Source organism: Salmo salar, chromosome 20 (assembly GCF_965601325.2).
Source record: "Salmo salar chromosome 20, fSalSal1, whole genome shotgun sequence".
NCBI classification, from domain to species: domain Eukaryota; kingdom Metazoa; phylum Chordata; class Actinopteri; order Salmoniformes; family Salmonidae; genus Salmo; species Salmo salar.
Window position 1 is genome coordinate 18,851,136 of NC_138310.1, and position 26,082 is coordinate 18,877,217.

The 26,082-nt window shown below is 42.3% G+C and overlaps 2 protein-coding genes across 3 annotated transcripts; one reads left to right on the forward strand and one right to left on the reverse strand.

Annotated features, from left to right (window-relative positions):
• Positions 1–1,684: 1,684 nt before the first annotated feature.
• On the forward strand, positions 1,685–5,363 carry prrt1b (proline rich transmembrane protein 1B). Its single transcript, XM_014161077.3, has 4 exons — positions 1,685–1,863; positions 3,086–3,606; positions 3,981–4,109; positions 4,428–5,363. Exons 1-4 carry the CDS (start codon positions 1,854–1,856, stop codon positions 4,572–4,574), a joined length of 807 nt encoding a protein of 268 aa, XP_014016552.1. The 5' UTR covers positions 1,685–1,853; the 3' UTR covers positions 4,575–5,363.
• A 3,220-nt stretch (positions 5,364–8,583) lies between these two features.
• sh3glb2a (SH3-domain GRB2-like endophilin B2a) lies at positions 8,584–26,068 on the reverse strand. 2 transcript variants are annotated; one of them, XM_014160456.3, is made up of 12 exons: positions 25,870–26,068; positions 24,578–24,719; positions 24,360–24,371; positions 23,674–23,802; positions 20,075–20,208; positions 19,763–19,855; positions 16,830–16,892; positions 15,176–15,199; positions 11,161–11,250; positions 10,872–10,972; positions 10,322–10,544; positions 8,584–10,162 (listed from the first exon to the last, which is right to left on the reverse strand). In XM_014160456.3, exons 1-12 carry the CDS (start codon positions 25,930–25,932, stop codon positions 10,055–10,057), a joined length of 1,182 nt encoding a protein of 393 aa, XP_014015931.1. In that variant the 5' UTR covers positions 25,933–26,068; the 3' UTR covers positions 8,584–10,054. The 2 variants fall into 2 exon arrangements, with proteins under 2 accessions (XP_014015931.1, XP_014015933.1); XM_014160458.3 differs by lacking the exon at positions 24,360–24,371.
• Positions 26,069–26,082: the final 14 nt, after the last annotated feature.

Below are 26,082 nucleotides of genomic sequence, written 5' to 3' on the forward strand. Positions count from 1 at the left end.
CTGCAAATACATACAACATATTGATATACTGCAAATACATACAACATATTAATATACTGCAAATACATACAACATATTGATATACAGCATACACATACAACATATTAATATACTGCATACACATACAACATATTAATATACTGCATACACATACAAGTTTTAGGGTTTATGTCAGAGGCGTTGTGTCGTGTAATGTTGTAGCTATTGTCAAAGTTTAATCCAAGGTATTACAGCATGTATTACAGCATGTATTACAGCATGTATTACAGCATGTAGCTCTTTAAAGCCCCATCTCCCACTGCCCATCTTTTCAAATATCTTTAGTGACAGTTTGTGGAGAAACGTTTTAATTGGACAGTTTAGTAATATAATTGTGTGATAGCAAACATCTATCCCCTGATGGGTGTGAATGAGATGTACATGGGTTAAGCACTGGATTGTTTCCTTCCCCACAGTCTGACTGTGCAAGAGAGTGCAATTGAGCCTAGGGTACAATTTTTATTTATTTTTTATTAAACTTTATTTAACTAGGCAATTCAGTTAAAATTAAGAACAAATTGTTATTTACAATGACAGCCTATAATTAGGTGCCAAACACAGAGGGATTAAAGATTTTAACACCGGAAAGAATACTGACAATCTTTTGTTTGGAGCAATCTTTCCCAGCAACATATGTTAATTAAGGTTTCACTATACACTATCACAGGTAGCACCATATGCTTCATGCTATGATAAAATGATGCATCCCTCCAATATATTGCAATTTACTGTGGGTCTTGAAATAACCATTTTAGATTCCTACCTAGTTACAGTACAAAGGTTTCCAAATCTGTATCTTATACATTGCTGGCTCAAAACGTAATATAGACGTGACTATAATATCATACACACTTCACTACACATACATGAAATCAATAAGTAGACCTGACATGTTGAACCGATGGAAACAGAGACTCATCATACCCTGTTAAAACAACGGGATATACAATACCATAAAAGTGACATAGCATCTGATATCAAATATCAAACCTAGCATTCTGCCATTGAAGAAAGCAAGGTGCACTGTGAGCAGAATGATTGGCAAAAAGAAAGGGTCACCAGCTAGTTGAATCACCCTGAGGAACACAAGAAAGGAGTACACCTTTGTTGAGGATGAGAAGAGGAAGTACAGTTCTCTAGATATCTGACGACTGAGTCACCCTCAGGTTTCCAGTGTTTTTGACGTTATTTGTTTTTTGTCTGAACAATACATTAGAATTATTTCTTATCAAATGTTATCACTGTTCCCATTAATGATGATGAGCTCATCCATTTCTAAAACATGGCTGTTTATTTTCACATTCGTTTCGGTGGGATCAAAGAGACTGTGATGTTCTTGGTTCGATGTTATATTTACACTCCAGGTTTCAAGTTCCACCTTCATCAGTAAACCCCCCTTTAGAGTTCACTGTCACATCCTAAAACACACACACCCACACAGACACCTCCAACACACCTCCAACACACACACACACACACACACACACACACACACACACACACACACACACACACACACACACACACACACACACACACACACACACACACACACACACACACACACACACACACACACACACACACACACACACCTGTCAATTATTAAACAAACACGATACTATTTCAACCCTGTGGAGGGGAGGCACAAGATCTGCAGCCATTTGTGGGAGCCCATGGGATATCTGCTGTAAACTGTCCCATGTTCTGTCTCTGTTGTCTGGATCAGATGTTTTCTACAGATGACCACCTGAATCCTCCTTTCTACCGTTCTCCAACTGGATAGTGCCCTGTACTGTACGCTGCCTGCCAAAATGGACCCAGGTTAGTCTCTGTTCATGCCCTAATGCATGTTTAGTACTACAAACCAAAATGGTAATTTATTATTGTCTAAAATGTGTGAAACAGTGGACTTTGGGAGAAATGGGAATTTAAATTGAATGATTAGGATTACACAAAAACAAACATTACAATATTAGATAAGCTGTGTGCATTGAGTTGATGTAAAACCAAAGAAGATGGGGTTGTAAAACAATCAATATTCGGCAACAATTTACTTGACACCAAGCGCCACAACACATAACACATCACTGTCATGACACATATATTTAGATCTGTTGTGACATATATAGCATTATTTTATGGCTGGTTATGACACCTACATACGACTGTAAAACCCCCCAAAATATACCACGGTAGTTATTTTATGGCTGGTTATGACACCTACATAAGAGTGTCTGTAACGCGTGTCGTAAGGATTAGACCAAGGTGCAGCGGGAACGTGTGTACTCATCTTCTTTATTAAATCATAAGAAGAAAAAAAAAAAAAAATCACGTATACAGGGAAAAAACGAATTAGAATAAATGTGGGTTTTGATACTCTTATGTAGGTGTCACAACCAGCCATAAAATAATGCAATGTATGTCACAACAGGTGTAAATATATGGGCCATGACAGTGTTATGAAGATACATTAGGTTGCTATTATTGCTCTATTTATCCTGCAGAATTTTCAGTGATGCACAGGCCCATTATACATTATTGGACCAATCTACAAGTAAAAATGTATTCTACAGGATCACAGTTGGTTTTAAATCTACATGCTTCAGCCTGAATGCCTTGGCTCGGGCTCTGCCCTGCTGTTTGTGCTGTGATCTCAGTCAGTCAGCAAGCTCCACCCACTCCAGAGCAGAAACACAATAAGCCTTGAAAAACCACACCGGCAGCTGGAGAATGACACCGAATAAACACGCTCATTTTGCCTGAGCCTTCCATTAATCAGATGCACTGTTTTCCACTGTAGAAACCAAAGTGGGTCAGTCAACTGCCCTGGAGAAACTTGAGGGTTTCTCTGGTAACTTAATAGAGGTCACAGGGGCCTTTCACTTCCTCTAAAATATGCCATTCATTAATAATATTAGTCATGTAGTCATGGCTACATCATTGCTGTAGATAAACAGCTTTTAGACTTGTTTTTTCAATGCCAGTTGACCAAGAGTCGCAGTCTAACCATTATAATATCTATCCTTCCTCTTTCACTCATTAGTCATTCAACCACCCGGCCCTGAGAGCCAGGCCCTGTCCAGTGGGAGGACAGCAGTGCAGGAGGGAAACTCAAGAACCCAAGACCTTGTTGGACGTACAAGCTTACCTGTCCAAACCATTCATCTGTCATCCAACAGTGACAATGTCCACACTGTCTGTCCTCCAGTGACTAAGACAGACAGTACTTTTGCTGCCTGTCGACCATTAAGAGCTCACAGTGACAGTGATGGGAGGTTAACCAGGGAGGAGCTGCTAAGCCAGACTGACCTGGCAGGAGGGACACCCTCGACTGTGTGTCAACCACAGATCTCCTCGGTCCAACCAGACATGACAGCATCCACCCCATCAGAAGAGCCCCCACCCTACAGCCCACCTGACCCCAAGATGGCCTATATTATCTATCCTCCACAACCACCTCACTACCCAGGACCCCCTGTCATAGCCTGCCAGCCAGGACCCAACCAGCCAGCCTTCTACCAGGCCCAGTTCATGCCTTCACCCAGCTACCCTCCCTACACCATAGTAAGAGAGTATCAGAATATCAGTATAGAGCAAAAAAAACTAGTGTAAATGAGCTGCCAAACGCACATACTTTCTCATGTGGTGGTGGTGGACAGGGGGAGATTTATTAGACACACAGTAAGTTTACAACGGATTTGTACATTCAATTACTCCTCATAGCTTTATTGAATCACACAACATGATTCCCGTACGGTTCAAAAATCTATTCCCTTATGGCCACGCGAGACTACTTCCGGATTTAATAGATCTAACTATTGTCCTGTGACGTAACGACAGTGTGTCATTTCTATTTGAAATCTCTATTCAAAATCAAGAATGTCCACTGTTTTAATAGGTTATTGTGTCCCTGCATGTTTGCCTCTGTTGTGTTTCAGTACATGAGCAGCCCTCCACTGGGGGACGAGCGGCCTCCCCTGCCCAAGGACTACATGGTGGAGTCCCTGCTGGTCACCATCTTCTGCTGCCTTATGAGTGGCCTCATTGCCCTTTTGTACTCATATGAGGTAAATTCCCCACTCATATGAGGCACTACATCCTTAGTGCACTAACAAAGGCCAGGCTCTGAATTGAATTAGGGCAGAGAGTGGGCATGAGTTTCAGTGTAGGTGTAGTAGAATCCTAAGAATGCAGTGACACTACCGAGGCCTTCCTTTCGGTAATGATGACATAACAAGATGTCTGATACAGTAGAAGAAAAGTTACAGAAAGTTCAATTCATTTGACTTTTATTGTACTCTATCAAACATCTTCAAACAATACATATGCTTGTTGGCTACAGACCAAGTCCTGACTGAGCTGGTTGTCTCTCCACTCTGCTCTAGACCCGTGCTGCTCTGGCCAGAGGGGACATGAGGGATGCAGAGAGGGCTTCCCAGAAGGCCCGTTTGCTGGTGCTGTTCAGCCTAATGTTTGGGGTGTTTGTTTGTGTGGGCTGGATCATATATGTAGTGATATCTCTCTGTGCATAGTGATTTGCACCTGATACACGTCTACTCATCTACATTTTAGTAATTTAGCATATGCTCTTATCCAGAGTGACTTACAGTTATTGCATTCATCTTAAGATAGCTAGTTGGGACAACCACATACACTCCCCCCTTTGTTGCTATAACAGCCTCCACTGTTCTGGGAAGGCTTTCCACTAGATGTTGGAACATTGCTGCTGGGATTTGCTTCCATTCAGCCACAAGAGCATTAGTGAGGTTGGGCACTGATGTTGGGCGATTAGGCCTGGCACACAGTTGGCGTTCCAATTCATCCCAAAAGTGTTCGATGGAGTTGAGGTCAAGGCTTTGTTCAGGCCGGTCAAGTGCTTCCACACCAATCTCAACAAACCATCTCTGTATGGACCTTTCTTTGTGCACGGCGATGGTTAGAGCGTTGGGCCAGTAACTGAAAGGTTGCTGGATCAAATCTCCAAGCTGACAAGGTAAAAATCTGCCGTTCTGCCCCTGAACAAGGCAGTTAACCCACTGTTCCCCAGTAGGCCATCATTGTAAATAAGAATTTGTTCTTAACTGACTTGCCTAGTTAAATAAATAAACTGTTGCTACAAATTTTGAAGCACAGAATCGTCTTAGAATGTCATTGTATCAATTGTCAGCCCAGTCAAAACTGTTCGCTGCTCTGGCACCCCAATGGTGGAACAAGCTCCCTCACGACGCCAGGACAGCGGAGTCAATCACCACCTTCCGGAGACACCTGAAACCCCACCTCTTTAAGGAATACCTAGGATAGGATAAGTAATCCTTCTAACCCCCCCCCCCCCCCCCTTAAAAGATTTAGATGCACTATTGTAAAGTGGTTGTTCCACTGGATATCATAAGGTGAATGCACCAATTTGTAAGTCGCTCTGGATAAGAGCGTCTGCTAAATGACTTAAATGTAAATTGTATGCTGTAGCGTTAAGATTTTCCTTCACTGGAACTAAGGGGCCTAGCCCGAAACATGAAAAACAGCCAGTGCCCAACAAAGGGGGGAGTGTATGTGGTTGTCCCAACTAGATACTCCCATTATCCCTCATCCACCAAACTTTACAGTTGGCACTATGCATTGAGGTGCCAAACCCAGATTCATCCGTCAAACTGCCAGATGGTGAAGCGGGGTTCGTCACTCCAGAGAACACATTTTCACTGCTTCGGAGTCCAATGGCGGCAAGCTTAACACCAATCCAGCCGAAGCTTGTCATCAAGCAGGGCGATCTGAGGCTTGTGTGCAGCTGCTTGGCGCCTGACGAATAGTTATTGTGCTGACGTTGCTTCCAGAGGCAGTTTGGAACTCGGTAGTGAGTGTTGCAACTGAGGACAGATGATTTTTGCTAGAGTGCCCCCCCCCCCGCTGAGGGGAGCTCTAGCAGGGCAGAAATCTGATGAACTGACTTGTTGGAAAGGTGGCATCCTATGGCGGTGCCACATTGAAAGTCTCTGAGCTCTTCATTAAGGCCATTCTACTTCCACTGGTTATCTATGGAGATTGCATGTCTGGGAGTTCGATTTTATACACCTGTCAACAACGGGTGAGGCTGAAATAGCCATATCCACTATTTTGAAGGGCTGTCCACATACTTTTGTATGTATAGTGTATCTCAGTCATAATAAATATATTTTTCCTCAATAAAGTTGCTATCCGCAAATTCAGTGCTAGCGGGGGGGGGGGGGGGTAGGATATTCAGGGAAGGGGTAGGTTATTCAGGGAAGGGGTACAATATTCATGGAAGGGGTAGGATATTCAGGAAGGGGTAGGATATTCAGATGTTTTTGGAAGATGGGCAGGGACTCTGTTGTCCTAGCTTCATGCAAAAGCTGGTTCCACCATTGGGGTGCCATGACAGAGAATAGCTTGGACTGGGCTGAGCGGGAGCTGGGATGGGAGGGCCAAGATACCAGAGGTGGCAGAACAGAGTACTCAGGTTGCGGTGTAGAGTTTGAGCATAGCCTGAAGGTAGGGAAGGGCAGTTCCTCTTGCATGTGTGTTGCATGGTGTTGTAGTGTATATGAGCTTTGACTGGAAGCCAGTGGAGCGTGCGGAGGACCGGGGTTACATGGGAGAACTTGGGAAGGTTGAACACCAGGCGGGCTGCAGCGTTCTGGATAAGTTGCAGAGGATTGATGGTACAAGCGGGGAGCCCAGCCAACAGCGAGCTGCAGTATTCCAGACGGGAGATGACAAGTGCCTGGATTAGGACCTGCGTCGCTTCCTGTGTGAGGTAGGGTCCTACTCTACGGATGTTGTAGAGCATGAACCTGCATGAGCGAGTCACTGCTCTGATGTTTGCAGAGAACGACAGGGTGTTGTCCAGGGTCACGCCAAGATTCTTTGCACTCTGGGAGGGGGACACCATGGAGTTGTCAACCATGATGGAGAGGTCTTGGAGCAGGCATGCCTTCCCCGGGAGAAAGAGCAGCTCCGTCTTGTCAAAATTGAGCTTGAGGTGTTAGGCTAGCATTAAAGCTGAGGTATCTGCCAGCCTTACAGAGATGCATGTCGCTAAATGGGTGTCAGAAGGGAGGAAGGAGAAAAGTAGTTGAAGGTTATCCGCATTGCAATGATAGGAGAGACCATGTAAGGATATGACGGAGCCAAGTGACTTGTTGTATAGAGAGAAGAGGAGAGGGCCTAGAACCGAGCCCTGGGGGACACCAGTAGGGAGAGAACATGGTGGACCCTCTAGAATGTACAAGCACTATAGATAAACATAACTATAATGACATTTAAAATATAAACATGTATATACTGTATATTCCCCGAAATTACCTACAGCACTTATTTGAAATGTGGATTGAAGCTATTTTTCTTTCTTTATTTGAAATGAAATCATAATTTTAATGCCAAGCATTAAAATGATTTTGCAATACTTTATACACATGAACATGTTGATGCCGTACTCATAAAACGATTAGAAATAGGAGAGTATGTTGTGTCAAACAGTGAATTACCAGTATGCCGGCCTAGATGGCATCCCAAGCAGCATCCTCAGAGCAGTGTTTAAAGACACATTCAACGTCATCCCTGTCCCAGTCTGTTTTCCCCACTTGCTTCAAGATGTCCACCATTGTTCCTGTACCCAGGAAAGCTAACTGAACCAAATGACTATCACCCCGTAGTACTCACCTCTGTCATCATTAAGTGCTTTGAGAGGCTAGTTAAGGATCATATCACCTCCAACCTACCGGACTCCTGAGACCCACTTCAATTTGCATACCGCCCCAACAGATCCACGGACGACACAATCGCTGTCGCACTGCACACTGCCCTATCCCACCTGGACAAGAGGAATACCTATGTGAGAATGCTGTTCATTGACTACAGCTCAGATTTCAACACCATAGTGATGAGCTTGGAGGGCACTAAGCTAAGGACCCTGGGTCTGAACTCCTCCCTCTGCAACTGGGTACTAGACTTCCTGATGGGCTGACCCTCGGTGATGAGGGTAGGCAACAACACCTCTGCCACACTGATCCTCAACACAGGGGCCCTCCAGGGGTGTGTTCAGTCCCCTCCTGTACTCCCTATACACCCATGACTGCGTGGCATATATTATATTGTTTACTTACTGTGTATGTATACTGTATCCTCAACATAGCTCATCCTAATACGCATACTGTACATACCATATTATACTGTCTATACATACACCACATATTTATATTCTGGATTCTGACACTGTTCACTAATATACTTTGGATAGTTAATTGGACTCATTCTGACATTTGATTCTTGTTTAGATCTTCTGCTTATTTGTGTATTTGCTAGACATTCTACTGCACTGTAGGAGCTAGTAACATATGCATTTCACTGCACCTGCAGGAACACCTGCAAATAGACCAATAAACTTTGATTTGATGTGTTACAGGATGTTGGACATAAAGTTCAAATTTGAAATGAAATGTATTTAGAAGAGAATGATTACTTTCAATCTGACTGCTACACCAGAATATTAGCTTAAGAACAACTTGAGCTGACAACCACATGACCAGATTGTGTCCAAATAAAGCATACTTTTTCATTTTTTTTATTACATCCTACATATTTTCATTCTTTCAGCATGGCTTGTAAACAGGCAATAAATACATCGACAGTAAAAGGCAGAAAAGGGTCAAAACAAGACATGCCACAGCAGCAATGGTACAAACCAGGGTTGGGCTCAATTCAGAATTGCATGCATATACTTGTGTGCTTTGGTACTAAAATAAATAAAATATACATACAGCCATTAAAACTTTGGATTACAATTTTTTTTTTAAAGAGGCTTTTCAGTGGACAGAATACTGTGACCAACTCCTGCCAGTATCACATGCAGCAGCCTAGGTCCTGTCTGAAGACACAGACTTGATCACAGAAAATACATCAGATCAAACAAACATCTTACTAAAAAGAAACAAAGACAACTGAATGAACAGTAACATGTTTAAGAAACAAAATAGCAAAAGAGCAAACAAAAAAAAGGGACAAATGGGAATATAGCTAATCACAGATACTTAAATGATAACAAGTTATGGTCTTGCATGCCAAAATGTATGTTCTGTGTTAGATCTGGCTTGTCTTCTTCAAAGGAAGTGTCCAAGCAAACAGGAGTGTGTGGACATTGTGGTGTGTACAATACATTCTATTAGTTATAGCAGATGGAAACAGCTCTCTCGCATCATTGTAAGGCAGCTAGTAAACAACTAGGAGTGCTTCAAATATTTGCTGTAAGAGTGATTACATTCCCAGTTCGTCAAGCAGGCCATACGGCCATGAAATGTTTCAGTTCCAGGTAGTGGTAGAGGAAAATTACATTAAAGGAATGTGGACTAACCACAGGGTGTATGGAATGGAAAAGATTGGTGCATTGAGTTTAAAACAGGTGATAGTGAGTGGGCAGGCTGTATGAAGCTTCACACCTGCTGTGAAAGTTCACGTAAAATAAAACCCAAAAGCCTGAATAATACAGGGGATTTCAGTATGTACAGATCTGCTATCTTAATTTGGCCACTCCGTTGTCGCAGAGAATTATCCAGCGCAGCAGGAAATGCAAATTATAGTGTATTCAAGGTTTAAAAAGGCTTCTAAAGTTTTTAATTTCCACTTTAAAAAAAAAGTCAGACTTGATTTGCCCTATTGAAAAAATGTATCAGTCCTTACAAACATGTCCCTTAATTATAATCCACATAATCATTTACATGTCTTGTAGCTGCATGATTATTGTCCTGCTGTGAGAAGCAGGGTGAAATTAAAATCTATAAACATTTCACAATTCAGAATTTTCAGCCAAGTTGTCATGGTAACCATTCCTCCATATTCAATGTAGCGCATTTGCCTTCATAATTACCAATGATTTCATGCAGTCCTGGTGCGTACAGAATGTACAGTGGGTGCATTTGCTTGTTTGAATTCGTCAACGTCTGCATGTTTGAAGGCATGTGAGTGCAATTGTGTGTGTCCATGTATTTCTTTGAGTGTAGTTTCTTTAGCTGAGCAGCTCCAGGTATGTGACAGGCACTCTCCCTTTCTGGTTCCCTCTCTCGCCAACGAGCCAGTCAGAGTCCATGCCTGGCACTGTGTAAACTGTGATTAGCTGGGAAAAGACAAAACAACATACAGTAGTGTATAAATAGTTATTTAGCAGTGTTAATACAATTAAACTGTACATGAGCCAGCAATCAGTCCACATATTCTAGCCTGATTAAACTAATCACTGGCGTGCACAAAGAAAGGATTGTGTGCGTGTGCTCACCTCGTCAGCCAGTAGGGAGAGCTCACTGGTGTCGGCAGCGTCATAGTCGTACAGGACCTTGGCCTTGCGTGTGCCCGTGGCGGGGGCCTGTACCTCTTCGATTTTCAGTGTGTCTGTCTCCACAGCGCTGGCAGCGTCCTGGGGTAGGGTGGCATTCCCCTGGGGAGAGGAGCCACCGGAGGCCATGGAGAGACCCGGGTTACCAGCAAACGCGTTAGGAAACCTGCAGAGGTTTAGGGGGAGAAGACAGTCATAAGGTACACAGCACATTCCCTAAGGATTAATAAGACTCCACCATGTTTGACTTAGAAAAGCGGTTAACATAAATATGTTGAGTAAAGGTGACTTCCAACTGTAATCGTCATCAAATGTTACGTACACATCTCCATTGGAACAGAGCATAAGAGATAACAGTGGAGATGGTCATTGATAAACAGCATACACCCATTTGAATAGAGCAAAACATTGCAGCAAATGAAAGCCAGGCATAGACACCCCAGCTAAGTATGCCTAATATACATGTGTGCATCTACCCAGAGCCAGTCCTTACCTGCCCAGCTCTTTCTGCAGGTCTTGCATGTGCAGGTAACACTGCTTGTAGTAGGCTGTCTGTGCCTCCACAAACTCATGCAGGCATCGCAGGTGGTTCACCTACAGACAACATATCCAAAACACAGACAAGACAACCCCGTTAGAAATACTTGTTCCTCCTCAACATACCCTGTTACCACCATGTTAAAACAGCACAATACATGGTAAACAGTACATATGCTAAAGAGAACGGTTATGTGTAGTGGTCATGTTTGTCCTCTCTATACATGTGTGACCTCATGACTCACGTGTGTACTGCTGATGCCCTCCAGCAGGAGTCGTGTGACCTCTGCCTGTCTGTCAAACTCTGTCTGGGCCACTCGAAGTTCATGCGCTGCCTACAGAACAACAACACAGAATGAGATAACATGTAATTAGGACTGTGGCGGTCACGAAATTAGGTCAGCCGGTGACTGTCAAGCAAATAACTGTCGGTCTCACGGTAATTGACGTTAATTAACAAACATATTTAGCATCTCCTGGTTTCCACACATCATCTACAAGCCACAGATGCAGAACTTTTGGAACATCTACATTTTAAAGTCTAATAAATCCATGTAATATAGCCTACACCTTCACAATAAATCCATGTAATATAGCCTACACCTTCACAATAAATCCATTATTTATTGAAGGTCTAAAGAAGCAAGCTATGAAGAAAATGTAGTCTTTCAGAAGATCAAAATAGCATACTATGCATTGTCCTTGTTAGGTCCTGATCTGACTATGCCATATGGCTGTGAGCTACACTAATTTAGCAGACAAGATTTGCTTAGAATTCCGTGGCATTACTTTATAGTTTGAAGAATACAATTGAACAAAGTTGAATAAAATGGAAAGGATATTTTCTCCAAATTATTTGAGGGAGTGCTGGTATTCTGTGTTGAGCGGTTAACAAAGAAATAGGTTCACCTATATGCTTAGAGTTATTAATGTAAATGTAGTTCTACAAACGTTGGGCTATATGTTTTGATTTTGAATGCATTGTAAGGCTGCATGATGCGACTAATGATTGGAAAAAAATTTGCTTGAAGAGCCTGAACTCTGCTGTTTTTTTTGGACAGGCTGTACACACGATCAGTCTCGATTTTCATAATTTGACAGCACTTGATAATGCCTCGAATTTCATGGTGGCATCCCCTTTGTGTGGCCTTAACGCACCCAAAAAAAAAAATCCATGCCTTTTGTGGCCAGCGGCCATTGTGCCCTTCTCCCCGAGTGCGGCGCGCGCCGATGAACCTCTCACTCACATGGCTCTCCATCACTTGATCGGGTCTTTCTCATAGGCTACAAGTGAAGACAGACACATCGGGGACGCAACTCGCGTGTCCTTATCCAATTCCAAGGTGCATATTGAAGATACTGGAAGAACTGTCCACATGTACTTTGTCAGCCAACAAGATGAGTAGGTCTAACGAACAGCAAAAGCACTAGCCTACGTCAATCTACTACCCCCATAGTATAAAAGTTGACCTATTCTATTCTGTGCGAGAAATAAATATTCCAAACATAGTCTGGAACAGTTGTGGGATGTTGCGTAAAAAACATTTTTACGCAATGTGGCTGACGTAACAGATCAGAACGTTTAGCTTGAAATGTTGATAGACTATTAGGCTATTTCTTCATATTATAAGTGCACCAATGCGCACACGGCAGTAGGCTAAAAGCACAAAATGTTCCATGAGCGGGAAAACACCCTTGTCAAAAGTGACCACAAATGTGATTATGCATGTAATGCTTCTATAAAAAGGTGCATTTTATGGTGAAAATGATCTTCCCCAAACTTGAAACTCACACACTGATTATGTATGCCAGTTAGGCTCTACACCCCTTGTAAAGCAGATTAATGTGCTTCATTTTCAGAAGTTATTTGGCCACTTTAGTTGTGATACAAACCTTATCAAAACATACAGGCCAGGCTACATGAGGTGTGTGACTATGATTAGAAAAAGGCGGCAAGAAATAATAAAACATTTTGCCTTATGCTGGGCATCATTCACAAGTGATTATCTATAATTAATTAGTGATAGTCTAATATTGTCACCCATCAGACTATTCTTGATTTAATATTGTCTTTACATACAGTACTATCAAAAGTTTGGACATACCTACTCATTCAAGGGTTTTCCTTTGTTGTTACTATTTTCTACATTGTAGAATAACAGAAGACATCAAAACTATGAAATAACACATATGGAATCATGTATATCAAAAAGGTATATTTTAGAATCTTCAAATAGCCACCCTTTGCCTTGATGACAGATTTGCACTCTCTCAATCTGCTGAGCGCTTGTTGGCTGCTTTTCCTTCACTCTGTGGTCCAACTTATCCCAAACCATCTCAATTGGGTTGAGGTTGGGTGATTGTGGAGGCCAGGTCATCTGATGCAGCACTCCGTCACTCTCCTTCTTGGTCAAATAGCCCTTACACAGCCTGGAGGTGTGTTGGGTCCTTGTCCTGTTGAAAAACAAATGATAGTCCCACTAAGCGCAAACATAATGGTTTGGCGTATCGCCGCAGAATGCTATGGTAGCCATGCTGGTTAAGCGTGCCTCGAATTCTAAATAAATAACTGACAGTGTCACCAGCCAAGCACCATCACACCTCGTCCTCCATGCTTCACGGTGGGAACCACACATGCGTAGATCATCTGTTCACCTACTCTGCGTCTCACAAAGCCACGGTGATTGGAACCAAAAATCTGAAATTTGGACTCATCAGACCAAAGGACCGATTTCCACCGGTCTAATGTCCATTGCTTGCGTTTCTTGGCCCAAGCAAGTCTCTTATTATTGGTGTCCTTTCGAAGTAGTTTCTTTGCAGCAATTTGACCATTCACCCAGTCTCCTCTGAACAGTTGATGTTGAGATGTGTCTGTTACTTGAACTGTGTGAAGCATTTATTTGGGCTGCAATCTGAGGTGCAGTTAACTCTAATGAACTTATCCTCTGCAGCAGCGGTCACTCTGGGTCTTCCTTTCCTGTGGCGGTCCTCATGAGAGCCAGTTTCATCATAGCGCTTGGTGGTTTTTGCGACTGCACTTGAAGAAACGTTCAAAGTTCTTGAAATGTTGCTGATTGACTGATCTTCATGTCTCGAAGTAATGATGGCCTGTCGTTTCTCTTTGCTTATTTGAGCTGTTCTTGCCATAATATGGACTTGGTCTTTTACCAAATAGGTCCATTTCTGTATACCACCTACCTTGTCACAACACATCTGACTGGCTCAAACGCATTAAGGAAAGAAATTCTACAACTTTTAACAAGGCACACAAATTAATTGAAATGCATTCCAGGTGACTACATCATGAAGCTGGTTGAGAGAATGCCAAGTGTGTGCAAAGCTGTCATCAAGTCAAATGGTGGCTACTTTGAAGAATATATAAAATATATTTTGATTTGTTTAACACTTTTCCGCTTACTACATGATTCCATATGTGTTATTTCATCGTTTTGATGTCTTCACAAATATTATTTATAATTACAATAATTTAAAAATAAAGAAAAACCCTTAATAGAGTAGGTGTGTCCAAACTTTTGACTGGTACTATATCTTAAATAGTGTGTGAGTGAAATTTGCTTTGAATTAGAATGAACCATTATCATGCACCTGTCTCGAAAAAGGGGCAGGGAGAAAAAAAGACATGTCATCTATGCACTTAAATAGCGATTGGAGGACACTTTTCCTAAGGTTCATTTTCATGCAACCCAGGTAGGCTATAATCCTTCTGTAAAGATAAGTAATGTGCTTAATATTAGGAAAGTTGAGAAATAAATATAGTAGCCCTAGCCTATAGAAAGCTGATGGGAACCTCCTCTTTTAAATAGAGGCCATCACTCTGTTTTCTCACATAATTGCATAGCCTATAGAAATGTTGTGCAACATGAGCTCTCATGAAGTACTTGATTAGATCTTCGATTACATTTGCATTGAAGTCAGAGTGATTAGAAGGACAATAGAGTGCAGAGTACCAGGCAGTTAGGTTGGTAGGCTTGGAGAAGCCTAGTTACCATGACTAAAACAGTCACGTGGAATTTGGCTGCATTCATGACTCGTGACCGCTGGTGTGGCGGTAATACCTACATGTAATATTACTTCACCGCATTGTCTCCTTTATCAGCTGTTTTGTTTGTGTCCACCAGTGTGTACTCTGGGGGATATAACTTGCGGAAAGAGACACTATCTAGAAACAAAAGATAAAGAGTAAAGATATAATTTATTTAGACAGTATGTGAGAACGGTATCCAAACATGTCGTACTCACTTTGTCCACTTCCTCACTCCAGAGCTGAAAAGCCGCAGGACAACAAGAGAGGGGGAGAGAGACACACATTCTGATGACATCACAGGGGAGACGCACATTCTTAGATTGAGACTGATGACATGACATTTAACAAACATACATTTTCAACCCAGGGGTGCATTCAAGACAGCAGATTTGACAAATATTCTGGTATTGTGCTCAGAGTAAATTTGATCTGGATCATTTGAAGTGAAACACCTGTGAAGATCTTCACACTACTTTTGTGGGTGTGTCCGAAAAGTGTCACATAGATAGATAATGGACTTTATCACGCAATCTGGTGATAAAGTGGTTAGAGCGTTGGGCCAGTAACCAAAAGGTTGCTGGATCGAAACCCCGTCAAGGTAAAAATCTGTTGTTCTGCCCCTGAACAAGGCAGTTAACACACTGTTCCCCAATAGGCCGTCATTGTAAATAAGAATTTGTTCTTAACTGACTTGTATAGTTAAATAAATAAAATGTTGCTACAAATGCCGAAGCACAGAATTGTCTAGAATAAAAAAAATACGTCTCATAGGGTGTCTTGTATACCAACCCTGGTTGTCATGGGTGACAACACAAAGATAGACATGATTAACATTATAGTGATTTATACTCCAAGTCGATATTCACGTCATAAGGACCACGCCCACAAATTGGGCAAAACAAACATTCTTTCCCATTGTAAAAGAGCCAACTTTGTAATAGATTTTTTTGTTATACAAAAATAACAAAACTTACCGAAAAGCTGCTGTATTGTTCAAATGTACATGTAACCAGGTCAAAAATCCTGACCTACAGTTCGCAATGCTCCCAAGTAGGGAAATAGAACCTGCAAGAAGAGCCCTGTGGCTTCAGGCTATTCATCATGCGAAATATGGGTCCCGGTGTCCAAGTAGGCTAAACGTAGCGATGTGTGTGGAAAACATTTAACTTGTTTAGTATAGTCAATTTGTAATGCCACCCACTAGTTGCAGCGGTATAGTCCATTTGTGTTGGTGGGGCCACAACGTTCTATTTAATTAAAACTGGGATTATACCATGGAATTGTTGAATACTCAATTCTGATTGGCTAGAAGCGCATTCTAGAGCAGGCATTATTTCCCTATAATACACAGAAATATTCAATGGCTATGAAGTTAATTCTTAATAGTCTCTCTGGGACAGTGCATATTGTTGCCTTTGCCCTAGCACTAACACACCAGACTCAAATAATCAAAGTCTTGATGAGTTGATCAGCTGAATCAAGTGTGTTAGTGCTAGGGCAAAAACAACAATGTGCACCCCTTTGGACCCCCCAGGACTAGCCTCGCCAGCCACCCTGATCTCAGCCAGCTTACATAAATTGTTCGCTACACAAATATCTGTGTAGAGAATCTCTCACAAGTTTACGTGAAAGGCTCGTGAGATCAGGGTGGCTCACGAGGCAACCGCAGGACCAGGAAACACTGCTCTAGGTCCTCTAGGGGGTGCGGAGCTCTCAACACTTGGCTGTAGTCTCTACCTGCCTGCAACATGACGCATGTGGACACTGTGTATGGAGAGGCCGATCGAGGTTATGAGCACACTGAGGGTCAGCGAGAGTAGGCTACAAGTAGTGTTAGTGTAGCGTGGACTGGCTGTTTAAGCTTCTTACCGCAGATGCACTGGCAGAGAGGACATAATTCCTGGGTCTGGTCTCCTGAAAATCAGGCACAGCCTACAGACATGGCAGAGCAGTTTACACATACAGTATGGCGTGCACCAAACCAAAGAAACAAAATAACACAGGAAAAACGAAACCCTTTGTTCGCTGATGTACAGACAAATCTGAGACCGGTCCAAATATCTTTCTACAGCTGCATATCTCCTGGTGATTCCCAAGCCGCGTTAGACTAGAAGGTTAATGACTATACAGCATGTGTATATCAACACAGCAGGATGTGAGATCACAGCCTGTCATGCGTCATTGCCCATAAAAAATATAAAAAAGCCAACCTTCAACCATTACCCCATTCTAGCCTCAAACTAGCTTATGTGTAGCCTGCAAAGTATACCTAAACAATAGTTCCTGTCAGAGGCTAAGCTATAATATAATGGAGTAACTGGAATGTTATATACTGGGTGATGAGTTGTTGTTGGTTTGATCTTTAATGTATATTTTATGTAAATGTATGAGCACGTGGAAAATTATTTATTATTCTGAGGACAATAAATCGAATAAAGTGTTTCCCGAACTTGTTTTGCTAATTCAGCTAATTCTAATATTCAAAGATGAATTGATTAATGGAAACAGTTGTGTAGTGCTAGGGGGAAAAAAACTCAACTTGCACCACTTGGGGTCCCCAGGACTGAGTTCGGGACACACTGATCTAATATAATAAAATTACTTGCAATTGACTTCTTAATCTTTACATTGGACTGGCCAAATCCCAAAGTAATTAAATTGCTGTACTTTAGGAAATACACTACATGACCAAAAGTATGTGGACACCTGGTAGTCAAACATCTCATTCCAAAATCATGTGCATTAATATGGAGTTGCCGCCCAGTTAGTGAGGTTGGGTGATTAGGCCTAGCTCGCAGTCAGCGTTCCAATTCATCCTAAAGGTATTTGATGGGGTTGAGGTCAAGACTCTGTGCAGGCCAGTCAAGTTCTTCCACACTGATCTCAACAAACCATTTCTGTATAGAACTCGCTTTGTGCACAGAGGCAGTGTTATGCTGAAACAAGAAAGGGCCTTACCCAAACTGTTGCCACAAAGTTTGAAGAACAGAATCATCTAGAATGTCATTGTATGCTGCATCGTTAAGATTTCCCTACACTGGAACTAAGGGGCCTAGCCCGAACAATGAAAATCAGCCCCAGACCATTATTCCCCCTCCACCAAACTTTACTGTTGGCACTAGCATTTGGGCAGGTAGCGTTCTCCTGACATCCGCCAAACACAGATTCGGCCATCGGACTGCCAGATGGTGAAGCGCGATTTATCACTCCAGAGAACGCTTTCCCACTGCTCCAGAGTCCAATGGCGGCGAGCTTTACATCACTCCAGCCGACACTTGCCATTGTGCATGGTGATCTTAGGCTTGTGTGCAGCTGCTCGGCCACGGAAACCCATTTCATGAAGCTCCCAACGAACAGTTATTGTGCCGACGTTACTCCAGAGGCAGTTTGGAACTTGGTAGTGATTGTTGCAACTAAGGAGAGACGATTTTTACATGCTACGCGCTTCAGCACTCGGTGGTCCCGTTCTGTGAGTTTGTGTGGCCGACCACTTTGCGGATCAGCCGTTGCTGCTCCTAGACGTTCTCACTTCACAATAACAGGACTTATAGTTGACCGGGGCAGCTCTAGCAGGGCAGATATTTGACGAACTGACTTGTTAAGGTGGCATCCTATAACGGTGCCACGTTATATGTCACTGAGCTCTTCAGTAAGGCCATTCTACTGACAATGTTTCAATGGAGATTGCATGGCTGTGTGCTCAATTTTATACACGTGTAGGCAACGGGTGTAGCTGATATAGCCAAATCTACTAATTTGAAGGAGTGTCCACATACTTTAGTATATATAGTGTAAGTAGGCTAAACAAATACATAAATATTTCAAAATTAGCATGCCTTCATGTGGCAATCACCATGCATACAGGTTTCAAATATCTGATTTGATATTAGTCTACAACTGAAAGAACATACATTTTCTCCGTACATCTGTTTATTTACTCATGTTATTACAACAACAAAAAATATATAATCAAATGGCTAATACAATGGCTTATCAAATCAGATCTTTGCCCTGAAGGAAAAACTCCGCCAAAAATCTAAACATTTGAAATGCTCTGACAGAATGGGAGCAGAGAATGTGAAGTGAAGCTAGACGTTGGTCATGGTATAACAGGGCAAGCAGGTTAGCAATCAGGACTCAACTCCAATCATCTGCACTCACATGGGACAGGGCCTCTCCTCTCACTACTGCTGTCAAATAGGCCTTTGTGATTTAATGAGGGGATACATTTGGTAATTGGACAGTTTGTCACATTGGACTCAAATGAGTAATTTAAAAGACACTTTTGTTTCACCATTTTCCAAATACTTTTGTGTACTACTCAGTTTTGTTGACTCTAGAGTCATATACGGGTTTGCTCCAGTGTAAATCAAATAAAAGTTTTTTTGTCACATGTGCCGAATACAACAGGTGTAGGTAGACCTTACCGTTAAATGCTTACTTACAAGCTTAAAATTCTTACCATGCCACAAGTTCATTTCACTCACTTTCAAGAGAACTCTAGTCTGTTTTTTCTCTTTCTCTCTTGGCTTCTTATTGAGCTTGGAAGACAAACATGCACTCAACTGGATTTCATGGTGGCAATGAGCATGTCAGAAAGAAAAAGGGAAAATAAAAGAACTAAAAGTGGACAATATTTTACACTAATACTCACTTCTCCCTCACACTGTGAACATAATTAGAACAGAGAAAGATGTTAGTTAGCAGTAGCAGTTCACTCTGAGCTGGAGCCTGGTTACATGATGCAGCTGAAGGTGCACAGGGAGAGGTGGTGGAGGGCAGAGGGTAGAAGGGGGACTCACCGCGGCCTTGGACTCCGCTAGTTTGGCTTTCTTCAGCCGTGCTTTACTGGAGTCCAGGTCCAGTCTGCGGTTCTCCAGGAGACGCCTCTCTTTCTGAGACAGAGAGGAGAAGATCAGCACCTCTCTGCACGGCATGACCCCACACATACAGGCTACGTTTAACTTTGCTAGGCCCTAATGCCCTGCTACATCCACACATAAGAAGTAGAGTAAAACCCAAGGTGATGATTAGCATTGTATTAAATCCTGGTCTATACACTGGTCTGCATGCAATCTCACAATGTCCCTCTGAGGCCAGAAAGCCAGACTCACTGAGATGGTCCTCCAGTCTCCTTCCAGAAAGTTCCTGAGTGGGGCAAGGAAGCTGATAGCAGAGGTCTGTAGGAACTCTCTCTGTGCACCGCCTAGTCTCCTCTCACAGTCACCTACCTTGATCAGGGTGCTACCTACAGAACACACACACACACACACACACACACACAGAGCATATGATGAACCCACTGACAATATGTGAAATATACAGTGGGCTCCAAAATTACTGGCACCCCTGACTGGCAATGCACAAACAATACTTAAAAAAAATAACAATATAATAAGAGATAAACTCAAAATACCAACATGTGAGAAATACTGTACTTTATTAACGTTTCAATGGAACCAACCAAAATCATGCAATTATTTCATACAAAATAAAGTTCACCAAAATCAAGGTTTCATAATTATTGGCACTCCTCATTTAGTACTTAGTGCAACCACCTCTGGCAAGGATAACAGCATGGAGTCTTTTCCTGTAATGTTTGACAAGGTTAAGGAACACATTTGGAGGGATTTTGGACCATTCCTCTATGCAGATCCTTTCAAGATCCTTCACATTCTTGGGTTTGCACTTATCAACTGCCCTCTTCAACTCAGCCCACAGGTTTTTGAATGGATTGAGGTCTGGCGATAGATAGCCACGGCAGAACATTGATTTTGTCACAGAATCATTTCTGTGTGGATCTTGAGGTATGTTTGGGTCATTGTATTGTTGGAAAGTCCACCTACGGCCAAGTCCCAGCCTTCTGGCAGAGGCAACCAGATTGTCAGCCAAAATTGCCTGATACTTGGTAGAATTCATTATGCCATCAATCTTAACCAGTGCCCCTGGACCTCTGGAATTAAAACAGCCCCAAAACATCACTGACCCACCACCATATTTCACTGTGGGTATGAAGTGCCTCTCCTTGTATGCATCTCTGTTTCGACACCAAATGTGCAGATGCTGTATCTGACCAAAATGTTCATTTTGGTCTCATCTGACCAGAACACCTTCACCCAGTCATAATGTAAATGACGTTTGACAAACTCCAAGCGCTTGCGTGACCTGGGGTCAAACAGGGCATTATTCTGGCAACCCTTCCAAAGAGCCTATGGTTGTAGCGTCTGATGGTGCTTTTTGAAACCTGGTGACCCAAAGACACCACCAAGGCCTGCAATTCTTTCACAGTGATTCTTGGGGATTTTATTGCTTCTCTCACCATCCTCCTCCCATTCCTGGGGGGGAATGCATTTGCGTCGTCAACCTGAGGTTTTCAACTGTTACATATCTTCTGAATTTTTAAATAATTGCCCTGACAGTGCTCAGTGGTATATTCAATCGTTTGTGGATCTTCTTGTAGCCATTACCAGATTTATGAAGGTCTACGACCATCTGTCTCGTTTGAACTGCCACTACTTTTGTTTTCTTCATGGTGTTGGATGACAAAGGGATATTGCACGTGTGTTACCTCATTTTTACACCCTAGTGAAACAGGAAGTGATGTAACGGCTCAATATAGTTCCTTAAGACATAGATAAACTTAATTAAGTGGAATTTAATTCTGGTTGATGATATTTTCAATAATCTTTAAGAGTGCCATTAATTGTGAAACCTTGATTTTTGGGGACATTGATTTTTAATTAAATCAATAAATGATTTTGTTGAGTTCCATTGAAAAATGTATAAAGTACAGCATTTCTCACATGTTGGTATTTTGAGTTTCTCTCTATAATTATATTGTTTATATTTTTTTAAGTATTGTTTGTGCATTGCCAGTCAGGGGTGGCAGTAATTTTGGAACTCATTGTAGAGTCTAACTTATTACTTAGGAATGACTTAATGCTTATCATAAGAACACAGACAAAGTCGAGACCAATAGGACTTGGTAGTGCAACACAACCGGTTTAGGATCTCAAACATTAAAGCTGCAATATGTAACTTTTTGGGTGACCCAACCAAATTCACATAGACATGTGAGTTATTAGTCTGTCATTCTCATTGAAAGCAAGTCTAAGAAGCGGTAGATCTGTTCTATGTGCAATATTTCTATGCTTCCCATTCTTAAATTAAATTTTTGCGCCTTTTTTTACGTGCCCAACTACTTTATACCTGCGAAGAGAAACAGAGAGGGAACCTCTAGAGTAGCAACATTCTTGACATGGCAGAAACTCAAATTTCTCCTTTGAATGTAGGGGTTTCTCCAGATGTGAAACAGACAAAAGGAGTACAGGAACACCTGATGAATAACACCACACAGCAAGGATTATATCACTAAACAGGCCTACTACTTGCGGAATTTGAAGTATGCATATCTGTGTAGGATACTTGTTGAAAGGCATGGACAGACCGCATTGGTATACTGAGGAAATGATGTTTCTCGACACGTCATTGCTGTGAGGACACACTACTACAGCAGAGTTTCTACCCCCACACACAGGTTACATCACTAAAACCCACAACTGAGAAACAGGCCACTAATGACCTGATTAGAGCAGCTGAGTGCCCATCTAGTTACTATTGCAGGAGAGGAAATAATGGGATTGATGATTGATGTATCGATCTGTATGCCAATAAGGGGTTTCCACATGGGTTTCTACTGCTCCACACAGCTGTCTGCTTTGTGACATGGTGTACAAATGAATTAATTAGAAATAAAATTATTTTAAATCACTAAAACATGCCTGTTCTTGCTTAGTATAGGTTACAGTGTGTGCAATTTTATTCTTTGAAGAAAAAAAAAAAGAAAAGAAAAAAGTGACTTATTGGCATCAGCTTGCCATTCTAAAATAATGGAATGAATGTATAAAACAAATCCTTGCTAAGCAGCAGTACTGCAGAGCTCTACATTAAGCTGTACATGGCCCAGCACTCAGGTCTCTGGGACTGAGCTCCATTTCAACTGAAGGAGAAAAGCACCAGACAGGCAGCCTAATAAACTCATTTCTGCATAAACATTCTGCGTATCAGAGCCAAGCCTGCAGCTCTCAACAACATTCACATAGGAGAGAGAGAGCGAATGCGAACTATTGATCCTCAGGACTGCCAGTGAAGGAGAGAGGCCGGTTTATTGGCCTGACAGACATGAGACAGCCGGAGGGCAGGGGCGGGACGAAACCAATTCACTAACGCTCACAACAGCTATCGTCACCAATCTCACTGCTCACTCACCTTAGGGTGAAATCATCAGTAGAAACAAAGGCTTTGGGAAGAGTTCTACACTATAAACTATTGGAAGATGATCATATGTTGAAGCGCAGAAGTTAAGATGTTCACTGTACCCTGTAATTACACCTGCAACCCTGTACATTAAACATCTAATGTCATTTAAAATCAATATCCTGTATCAACTATGGAGACCTGTCCTCACAGGGATATACCACAAATGGTTTGAGCCCTTCTTATAGCACAAGGTTGAGGGCACAGGGTGAAGATGTATTGGGTAAGTGTGAAAATGCATTTTCCAGAAAATGTTGTTCATGGATTTGACTGGGGCTCAAGGCACGGTCTCGGTTTCCTCTCTCAATAAGTGAAATGATCACTGGCCAATCCTCTCAAACAAACTAGATTTTGACCACCTGGGAAGAATAAGTATACACAAAGCCTGAGTACACACCATATGGAGTTCCAGGTCCAAAGTCTTTAGCCGCATCCTGCATGTAATGACCCAGTAGTTCTCCATTATTTGGTCTGGATGGAACCGTTCTGTCAAGCTTCTCATACAGGAACTCCTCAATCCTGGCACCTGTCGATACAAAGGGGGGGGGGATGTCCTGCTTCAAGAGAGGACTTGCCAAAAACAGTTGTCACAGATGGACACTATGAAAACTAGTCTGAGAATGGAAATTCGTGGGAGAGAAGAATGCCAAAGAAAAGAAAGAAAATGCCCAATGACAATGTAGAGTATTGTAATTCAACATGGTGGGAATGAGTTGTAGAATGAAGTTGTCGTGGAGATAAATGTTATTTCGCTCAGATAATGCCTCTGTAGAGAGACTAACATATTTATCCCACACACGGTAAATGCATGTTTCTGAGGAATGAATTGCTGCATGTTACCCACAAGCCTGAGTCAGTGTCGGGTGTGCATAACACACAGAGCTGTTGAGCTGCTCACTGATAAGTAGGCTACCGCTTGCAATAGAGGATAATCAACAGGTATTCATACCCGCAGAACAAGCGCTAGAACAGACTGGTGCTTGAAAACAGCCAATACTGCATAGAGCATTTGTCTGCTGCACTACAGACCAGACAGATGAAAAGATTCCACAACAGGGCACTATGGGAGGGAGGGATACTCACCAGTGTGGTCAACTGTAGCATGGAGAATCAGAGAGTCACAGGTTAGAGCACAATGCTCTCTATCACCATGCTACCGCCATGTTTCACATAAAAAAAACTCATTGGTTTTCATCTAATGTGTTTTTGGTCCTTCTGTCCTGTGTGTGTCTGCATTAAGTAGGGTTGGGAGTTGTGGAGGCCTCTGTGCTGATCAGTTCAGTGTGTATGCCGGGCCTTACTTGGGTTGGGCTGCAGCAGAACCTCTGTCTGCCTGAAGATTTTCTCTGTCCAGTTTTTTGTGGAATCGGCACGGCTGAGCAGATTCTCAAAATGGGCATCCAGCTCAGTCTTCTCTACCTGTCCGAACTTTTCTCCTGTGAACTTTGGCAAAATACACAATGAAATAATCACTTTCACTTCTCTGTGAACAAGGCCTATTGCAGTGACTCAACATCAATAGTGCATTTCCACTGTTTCTGTGTATCATGTTACTTTTCTATAGTCTTCCCTGTAGCTCAGTTGGTAGAGCATGGTGTTTGCAACGCATGGTGTTTGCAACGCCAGGGTTGTGGGTTCGATTCCCACGGGGGGGCAGTACAGGGAAAAAAAAGTATGAAATGAAATGTATGCATTCACTACTGTAAGTCGCTCTGGATAAGAGCGTCTGCTAAATGACTAAAATGTAAAATGTAAAAATAGTGTCCATGGAGCTGCCTTATGCCATGTCACTTGAAGCTTCAACATTATCACTGGTTTTGGGATGCTCTTCACGTCATGTGTCTCCTCATAGGCTACTGGAAACCAGCTTACTAAATACCACGCCCTCATAAGCCATGAAACACTACACCTGCTCGTCTCCCAGTCCCTGTCTAATAAATGTTTCACCAGTCTTTTCCCATTGCCAGTATCCTCTGCCAAGGGGTTTAGATACAAAATCTGAGAAATCAAACTGAATGGAATTTCTATGGGCTGAACAGACATCCATTGTCAGACAGTCATTGGGAAATCAGTCACACTGTCATTCCCTCGTGACATTTTCATCATGACCTGTTACACTGTCACAATAATGAAAAATGTATCTTGCGTTGGAATGCTTGGGAGTTGGGCAAAGGGGGCACGAAAGGTCACCTCTGAGCCCACAGCTACACCGTACCTGAAAAGCAAAGAAAGACCTCTGCGAAAACACAACTAACGAACGTCAGCTATAGCATCAAGCTAGCAGTGGCTATCACAGACGGCATAGAACCCTTCCTTCAATATATCTGTCTATGTTACAAGCCAAGAAAACTAGCTAGCAGTACTGTACGAAGGCTACTATGAAGAAGGGAGGATAACGTCAGCTGAACCAATGTTTTGTGTAGGATATAGAGGGTATTCTGTCAGTAACGTAAGCTAAAGGATTTGGCAATGATGCCAACTCATGCCGTTTCGTTTTTATTGAAGCCAAACGCTACTAGCCATTTCGCGAACATTAGCTAGCTAGCATTTAACGTTAGTCAATTTTTAGGAGACACGACATAAATTACCCTACCTGTACAGCTCGTGTGAAAAACACTCCAGCATCCGAAGCTAATTTCTTCACGTTGAAATCCATTATGTAGGAAGTATCTGGCTAAACACACATCTAGCTATGTCCAGGGAGACGTTATTCAGTCAGCGGTATCTGTCACTGTCTCTGGTATCTACACATCATCCTGGAATCATTATTCTATCAGTGATCGTCTACCCATTTTCCAATTTATGG